Source organism: Anopheles moucheti, chromosome 3 (assembly GCF_943734755.1).
Source record: "Anopheles moucheti chromosome 3, idAnoMoucSN_F20_07, whole genome shotgun sequence".
In the NCBI taxonomy this organism is placed as follows: Eukaryota; Metazoa; Arthropoda; class Insecta; order Diptera; family Culicidae; genus Anopheles; species Anopheles moucheti.
The window spans coordinates 52,166,236-52,174,723 of NC_069141.1; the positions used below are offsets into that span (position 1 = coordinate 52,166,236).

An 8,488-nucleotide genomic window follows, 5' to 3' on the forward strand; every position below is an offset into this window, starting at 1 on the left:
GTACTGGTAAGTTGGGTTTAAATGACTACATTTTGAGGAGGATCTCGAACTGGTAGTATTGGTTAGGGCTGGTATGACCGACTCGTAATTTAGATAAGAATCGATTAAGGAAGGATGAATATTATGCTTATTCCTAGAAATCAAACGAATTCGACTTACCATGATTTTGAGATTACAAATTTATTTAAATCTCTTTGGCGATGGTTGATCTGAGACCTTCGTGGGCTAATTTATCAGGTGTCTCAATACCAAGAATTCAAACATGCCTTGAAATATAGCAAACGTAGTTCTGGAGATTGTAAGATAAGTTTATCGATTGAAGATGGAGGAGTTTTTGTCGCAAGAGGTTCTGTAAGTTCTTGAATTATTTGATTTTATTTAACCGTTGTTGACCCGTCAGTGCTGTAAAAGAAGAATTGGATGGGGAATGGGGCTTCGTTGGGGCAAATAGACCACTAGGTTACCCCAATTAATAGTATCAACTCCAATTAGATATCTAAATTCCATTAAACACACCATTCTAATAGTGCATCTTTTGTCCACGTCTTCTCTTTTGCAGCCCTCAACTCGTCCGGAATCCGACTTCACGCTGGACGTCCCGCGTGCCGAGCAGCTGCGACTAAAGATGAAGAAGGAAAAACAGTTCCGCAGTCGGTGCCGCTGGTTTTTCTACTTCTTGAGTATCGTTTTCTTTCTACTATCGGTAATGGTGGTCAGTCTGATATTGACGCGGGGAAAGCGCATGTTTGGAAGCATGATATAGTTCAGCTGTGGGCTGCCAAGGATTCGCCATTCGTTCCCAGGTTGGATTGGAGTGCCGGTTTTGTTTTCCGATAAGCTTCAAGCCCGAGTGCAAAAGAAACCTAAGAAGCATCTTGTTGATTTTAGCTGATTTTAAATGTTTACTTTCCATACATTTTAACGTTTTTTTTGTCGAAAGTTGTAGTGCAGCGCGTTAGCTAATGACTCTCCATTTGTGTTAAATATTGTAACGTTGTTTTGTAGTCCCACACGCAGTCAAGAGGATTGATGTAGTTTGTCCTTTTTTTGTTTTGAGTTAATTGTGTGGGAAAATGTTTAATCCTGCAACGTCAATCTCAAGTAAAAACCGCCGGAACCCGCCGTCATCGAGATACGGCGATCAATTTGACAGTTTCTCCTCTTTTTCCTTTCCGATCGCCGTGTTGTATTTTTGTTGTTCGTTCTTCATAGAACTCTCTTTCGGGCGGTGAAGGCGGTAGGAAGATAAGGTTATGACTTGAAAATAATGATAATTTAGTTTTGATGTTGATCGATGTTTTGAAAGTGAATTAATGATTTGTTTTGTATCCCGCGTGTACCAAGCGTTTCATTCCAATGATGGCAACACAGGAAATTGCGTTCTTGCGTTTGACGAGGTACATTGTGATGCTGTGTATGTGAGTGTTTCGTTTGTTCTTTTCCCTCTTCATCGAATGCCTGTGTTCGTTTTCGATTAGATTTCACTTTTACCCGGACGACCCGATAACAGAATTGTTTCGTGTCATCGACCGAGCAGATTGAGTTTTAAACGAGCAGTAATGCTTTTCGGTTCGCTTCCACTGTGCGGATCGATGTACAATGTAAAGTTTGAATAATTTTTAACACATTTGTTTTAGAAAGGGAAAAGTACGAGCAAACATAAGGCGCACCACGTGTAACGAGCTACGATTAGCTTAGCAGCTGTGCTGCTGGTTGCTGGCGTGCAATTAAAACATCATATTGCAGCCATTTAGGCGCATTCAAAAGACGTTTCACAAGCTTGGGCTAATGTCGATTCGATTGGTCGACCCTTCCTTCCATAGATTTTTCATCTGGTGTTTTTCACCAAAGGAAAAAAGGGATGAAAAACCAAATTTCAATTTCTTACGAATAATCTTTTGCAGTGTACCTATCCTGTTAGGGAGTTACGGGAGATTATACCATCTTACACCGATGATTGGGTTTCGACGAAACCATCGTCAAGCTGTTGAGACAATTATAAAGTTTTGTTTTTTTTCTGCTTTCGTTTGTTTGCTCGTTGCGAATGCTATCTGAAATCCAGGTGCGGAATGGTAGCGAGCTGCTCGTTTACGGTTAGGCTAGTTGATAAAGCAAACGACGACAAAACTTCCCCGACGGTGACCAAGTTGCCAGAAGACAGGAATGCATTTGCTTGGTTTTTCTGCAAAATCTAGAACGGGAAGCACCAGAGCGTGGTACGGATTACGAGGTGCAATCCTACCCGGTGCTTGGATTATACCGGGAGAGAAAGAACTTCCAACGAGAAACGTCCCGACAGCCCCGATCACCTTCGCCCGTTGTGGTTGATTTCATTTGTGTGGGAAACAACAAGTTTACTTTGCATTATTGTCTGGCACATGCATTTTCCCTTGCCTGGTTGGATTGGCTGCACGAATTGCATTCATTTCCTTCCCTACCGACCCGATGATAATTTCCCTTGGGAATTTAATTTGCTCGCCCGTACTGCACGCGAAAGTTTTGCTGTGTCGTAAACTGTAAAGTAGCGTGCAGAAAGAATCTGATTGTATTTGACTATTTTGAATGAAACGTTAGTGCATGAAAGACGCCCCACGGTGTCGGCTCCATGTTTGACGGTTAAGATTGATCCTTTTCGTCCGCAACCATCCGCGTGCTCAGTACCGGGCGTCTCCTTAGGCGGTGATGAATTCTACGAAACCCATTCCACATAACATCCCCTATTCCGTAGCAGTCACCCGGATAAAAGCCCGGATAGAAGCGAGAGGAAAATTGAATTCGCTACCGAAGAGGACCGATACAAAATGGTATCATTCCTTTCCGATGAATGCTGGCTGTGTATTTTTCCACTTCTTCGTAACTTCCGCTGGGGATTTTTGCTTGTTGTTATTGTTGCTGCGATTCTCACCGTCGACAATTCGTGGAAGTGATGACTTTTTTAATTCTTTTTGTGGCGCAACTCCGCCAAAGGACGCTTCGACCCTGTTCAACCGAACGGAAACGGTGCAGGAAGTTTTATGTGCTGTGGAAAACTTTCCGCCTTTTTTTTGGCATTTCTTTTCTCGTCCATCGAAGACGCTCTTATCGTTGGAGTTGTATGGGGGCAGGTTAACTTAGCACTTTGGGATTTGTGGGGATGGGCAAAGAACGGTCGCAAATCTTGTTTCGATGAGATACGCAAAATGTGTTTAAAATAATTAAAACCAGCGCCGGAGTTAAATGAAAGAGAACGAACGGAATGGTAACCTTGCAAAGGATATAGGGAAGATGCTGAAACAAAGAAAGACGTAGAATAAAATGTGAAGAGAAAAAAAAGGAGACGAATTATCCTTTTCACCAAACGGAAATCATGCTGCTTGTAGACAGTGTCAACAGGAAGTTTAGCACACAGACAGGAAACAAGGAACAAATACGACAAAAACTGAATGAACGGAATGATTTCAAAAACTTTGGACGCATTTTTAATGTGATCTAGAGTTAAATGGCGCTAAACTTGAACACCGGAAGTGTAATGGTAGATCGGTTGTAATTTTCATTTGTTGTGTCGAAATCATTTCCTGCACGATGAGGAGTTATTGCAATACGGATTACATTTTACAATGTTCTCTGCTTTGAAAGGAAATAGAAAGGAACGGGGTGTAGTTGTTTGTCCACAGGTGGTAATGAAGGAGTTAACAGACAATAGATTTCCACTTAATAGTAAGTATGAGTTGTACATAATTTTTCAGTGGCAGTTGCTGGTAGTGAGAAGCAAATAAATTGATATAAACTATGCAAAAGGTGCTAATGATATTTAATAGCCAAACGTTTCAAAGATACGGTACAGAAATCTTGCAAAGTTGGTTTTAATTTTTCGAAATGGTGCTGACATTTGTTCAAGCATCGATAAGAACATTCAAACATATAAAAAACATCGATAAAGAAAGGAAGAAAAAAACATATAAAAACGCGATAAAGGAAAGGATTTTAATGATGTGATTTTAGCCATTACGTGGAATTGTCGAATTCGAGATGCGAAGATGCGAAGAACTCGATCGATCAGACAAGAAGGAACAATTTCCAGTGTGAAGAAAGATGTATCTATTTCAAAACAAAACCAAACACCCGGCAAGCGTTATGCTTGGAGTTATTCCGGGTTAGGGAAGGTTAGGAGCACGCTTACAATGAAATGTAAATAGGCAAGTGGCCTTGCACACTGTAAATAGCGACCAACGAACGAACAGTTTGCGCACGGTGCGCATGACGAAATGAACGAAGCCGGAAGGAGCAATAAAATTTAAGAAGCCGATAAGCTTACGTGGTGTCCGAACGTTTTAGTTTTTGGAGTGTGTTATTTAATGTGTTTGTTGCTGAAAAGTTGATGCGGTAGGTATGTAAGTGCCCTGTGGTATTGATTAGAACAAACTCTGAGCATAAGATGTAGCTCAAGAAAGCGGCTCATTAAATAATTAATTAATTTAATGTTGAGTATGCAACAGGCAACGGCAAAAGTAAACTGAACATAAAACTCAATCCGCCGTCACAATACATTCAATCGATACGTCGTGCTCGTCGGAAGGCAGCCCGCCAGCGGACACAATTTGTTCGCAAAATCCAATCCCCACTAGATGGGTGGTGTGGTGCGGTGCGTTCGGGTGTTTGGCGAAGTACTCCTTCAAAAATCGATCATAATACCCACCGCCGTGACCGAGGCGCCCACCTGCTTTGGTAAAAGCCACACCGGGCAGGATGATTAGATCCAAACCTGTTTGCAGAGAAAGGTGGAAAGCAAACCGAGGGAATGTAAATTTGTACTAAACTTCAACGGTATACGGGGAAAGTTCGCCTGAAAGTATGCAATGCTGTAAGCACGAAGGTTTTGTACTAAGATTGATAATTTGGAGTTGGGGGGGAGATTTTTTTTTTTGGCCGGAGTGTTTTTGCCATTCTCCTTTCGAAGCAATCTTCGAAGAAAAGATTCAACTTTGAAATAAAAAAACCATCATCGTGTCCTTGGGCAAATGGTTTCATCTAAAATGGTAAACAATGCGTGATGGGATGCTCAATTCGCCGTTAGAATTTATGATGTTCCGGCCCGCTGTACCGCTCGATCTTCCACCCCGAACTCATTCAAAGCACAAAATAAACGAACCAGACTCCGGAAAGGATACCCACCTGTTGTGAGACCGTCCTCGCGTGTTGCGTCGTCAAATGCGGGCTGCTTGATATTCCACGTGGTCGTCGGTAGCCGGTCGTAATCCTCCATATCATTGATGCGAACCATTTTCATTGCACTCCTGTTGTACGTTGGCACAAAGATCTGCGGAGCAGGGCAAGCAATAAAAGAAAGTGCGAAACGATGAGAAGCTAGGTTTAGCGCGTAAAGCATCGAACGAAGCAATTCCGCATCGATTTCCGGTAATTGAAATTGCTCCTTTTTTTTCGCTTTGGTTCCGAAATCCCGCGGGAAGAGTGTTTGTTTGTGTGTGTTTGCGTGAATTATTGTCTGGAATGGTTTCGTGGTGTGCGATGGACATTTTGTTTTGTTTCTAGGGGAACATTCAAACCATTTTGCACTAATACTCACCTACGAGTAAGTTTTTATAAAATGGTTTACGGTTCTGTTGATTGCGCTTTAGAGCGATTGCTTTTTTTATGTGCTATCTGTTGATTGATTGAGTCTAATTTGTATTGAATAAATGGATTTAATTGCGCCAATTAAACTTACGCCATGCGGAAATGAAAATTAAATAGCTAGAATAATTATTGACTAAAGCAGAATCGTACCGTAACACGCTCGTATTTTCCACAATTTTCCGACTGGAAAATCTATCGCACATTTCGGTGTGAGAATTCAAACAGTTCTGGTTCGGTTGTTCGAATTTTCCGCGACGAGAATAACCAGCGGAAGGAAACAAAAAAAAATACCGATGGCAACAGCCTGGGTTTTCCAATATCATTAGAAATGTCACGGTTCGGCTGGTGCAATTATCGTACTCGATATTCCTTTCACCCGCCAGCTTAACGTCAAGGTGCCATGCGAGCACAAAATCGCAATTGGACTCCCCGCGCTCGGCTGTGCAAAAGCAGATGATGAAAGACGAGAAAAAAGTATCCAAATCTTCCGGGATTCGGGTTGCTCCTTTCGCCGTGCGGTTCCGGTAGCATGGTAGCGTGGCAAAAATATTTCCAGCGCAGAGCGGTTAAGCATAATTCAATGCGACACTTCCCTGCCATGCTGTACGCTCCAGTTGCGCTTTGCGTGGCTTTACGCCTGGTGCGCGTTGCGGGATTCAGTGCGGGTACAGTTTATGTTCATGATTTCGAGGCCACCCCGAAAAGGACGGTCAAAGTTCAATTTCAACTGCGTGAGAATGCCCCCCAGGCACTAGAACGAACCCGTTTTTCGAGGGAATTTTTAAATTATTGTTATCTTCTTAGCCACTAACAGGATTCCGGGGCCATACCCTACCGCATAACCCCTTTTCCCACCAACGCAAGAGACAAGTTCCGGATGCTAGCGACTAAACTGTTTGCAATTCCATCGTGACAAAATCGTACCACAGTGAAAAACGACACAGGGTAGAAGTTTTGCGGAAGAATTCGTATAAGCGTAACACGTGCCTGTTTCCGCTGTTGAAACATGCGCTCCAGCAGGGACGTTGTGTTGACTTCGGTGTCGGTACTGAGATAGACACTAATCCTTTGACAGCGCTCGTAGAACGGAAGTGCCATAACCTGCGCCAGTCCCCACGCGAGCGTAGAAGAAAAGGGAACCAAACGAAATATTAGGCAATTGCGTATGTTGATTTGTTTACGGACGTGAGCCCAGAAATGTTATTACTACCTTGTCGATGATGATGCTCGATTGCCGCTGACGTTCGTCGGGTGTTAGGGTCTGCAGCTTCTGTTTGATATGCTGCCGAAGGGCGACCTTAGCTGGATTTTGGATGCGTTGCATGGCTTTGGATGACAATTTGAGGATGGGAGAATTTTAAGAGCGGTAAGTGGTCTAGTGTGTCCTAAGGAAGAGAGGATAAGCGTAATATTAGATATAGCATAAATACATATTAGTTTGCTATAAACAATAGTTCCATGCATCTCTTGTGTTCGGACCGGAGATCCTTACGGTTTGACTTGACGGCTTGAAAACCTTCTGTTCTTAACTTTTAAAAATTGCCTTCATTGAAGTAATCCGTTTATATTGTTTAAATGCTTTTTTTTTGTTTATCGCAAGTAGCTTTTCAGCGTTCCGATAGTTTATTCTTTGTTGATTTAAGCTATCTAAGTGTAATGAGCTCTTAAATTTTTTGATCAATCAGCTTCAATTATTGGAGCGCTAGGTTGTATTAGATCTTGTATCGGTGACTTTGATTTTGACTTTTTGACCTCGGGAGTGTATGGGAAACCTCACCTTCTCTAACCGATCTAAAAAATACCAAAATGAAATTAATCTCAAATCAAATTAAACCCTTCGGATAGCACTTTTTTAATGTTTCATTTTGAAATTTGCGGAAGATACGGAAAATGTGTCGCTTGCAGCGATTTGCTTCTAAAATTCACCGATGCATCGGAACCGAAAGCAACTGAAATTACGCATCGTCTCCCACGCTGATTTCGTATATTTTTTCTGTGATCCAATAATTCTTGTCCTAGGGCTATGGAGGGTGGTTTCGTACTTTTCTTGCGTTTATTTTTTTTTTCTTCCGAACCCACATTCCAAAGTACACGTCCTACAATGGGTATTGTACCGTGTGCATCCAGACCATAGCATCCTGGCGTGTTTGCAGAAATCCAATCGATGGTAAAAAATCCAATCATCTATCGAGAACAATGTTGGTTCTGGCAAGCATGCTACGACGTACATCGTGTTGTATGCAGATGAGACTGAACAGGGTGTCCTTTTTTTTGTATTTTCTTGTTGCTAGCAACTGTATTCTAGACTATTGACTGCAACTAGAGCCGAGTGTGTTATGTTCAATAACGAGAGAGAGAGTGAGAAAAAGGAGCGATGCAATAGATTTCATCCGAAATAATCATCTTTCGACCACGAGCATAGAAGCATATTAAACCTTTCATCGTTGCAAAATGCATCAACATTGATAGCATATCTATCAATTTCTTGGAAATTGAGCATTGAGACTACTGTATTTTAATATTTATTACACAATTTGGTGATTGCCATTCTGAATGGCAAATTTTGGTAGAAATATTTTAGTAATATCACAGTAAAAGTGTAGATTATTAATTTCAATAAAATACCGCCTAGAACTTTTCTTGATTCAGATAGAAATTTCAACTACAAAGCTCTGCTTCAGAGAAATATAGTAGTATATATTCTGCTGCTGAAAGGCCTTACTTGCAGACAATGGTGAGGTGGACAAATGGATAGAAATATGATGGTCTGATATTGGCTATTCACTGTTGCAGCAGCCATGGTTGGTCAACCACACAAAGGGGTTGATAAACGTTAACTTCCGGGTGTTTCTTTCGCTGTCTTGTGACCTTTCCA

The 8,488-nt window shown here is 41.7% G+C and overlaps 2 protein-coding genes across 2 annotated transcripts in view; one reads left to right on the plus strand and one right to left on the minus strand.

Annotated features, from left to right (window-relative positions):
- The window catches only part of LOC128301299 (uncharacterized), a 65,722-nt gene extending 64,394 nt beyond the window's left edge, over positions 1 to 1,328 (plus strand). The window contains exon 4 of the mRNA XM_053037701.1: positions 560 to 1,328. Within this exon, the coding sequence (XP_052893661.1) occupies positions 560 to 763 (204 nt within the window). The 3' untranslated portion in view covers positions 764 to 1,328. The remainder of the gene's footprint in view (positions 1 to 559) is intronic.
- A 2,921-nt stretch (positions 1,329 to 4,249) lies between these two features.
- LOC128301300 (5-formyltetrahydrofolate cyclo-ligase) lies at positions 4,250 to 6,983 on the minus strand. Its single transcript, XM_053037702.1, has 4 exons — positions 6,824 to 6,983; positions 6,601 to 6,714; positions 5,152 to 5,296; positions 4,250 to 4,741 (listed from the first exon to the last, which is right to left on the minus strand). The coding sequence occupies exons 1-4, from the start codon at positions 6,935 to 6,937 to the stop codon at positions 4,506 to 4,508; spliced, it is 609 nt and encodes a 202-aa protein (XP_052893662.1). The 5' UTR covers positions 6,938 to 6,983; the 3' UTR covers positions 4,250 to 4,505.
- Positions 6,984 to 8,488: the final 1,505 nt, after the last annotated feature.

Excerpts from the sequence above, each read along its gene's own strand:
- LOC128301300 (XM_053037702.1), bottom strand. The coding sequence starts at position 6,937 with ATGCAACGCATCCAAAATCCAGCTAAGGTCGCCCTTCGGCAGCATATC. Across the intron at positions 6,715-6,823 it reads CGAGCATCATCATCGACAAG|GTTATGGCACTTCCGTTCTA; the intron begins GTAGTAATAACA and ends GGACTGGCGCAG. Across the intron at positions 5,297-6,600 it reads TGTTTCAACAGCGGAAACAG|ATCTTTGTGCCAACGTACAA; the intron begins GCACGTGTTACG and ends CCTGCTCCGCAG.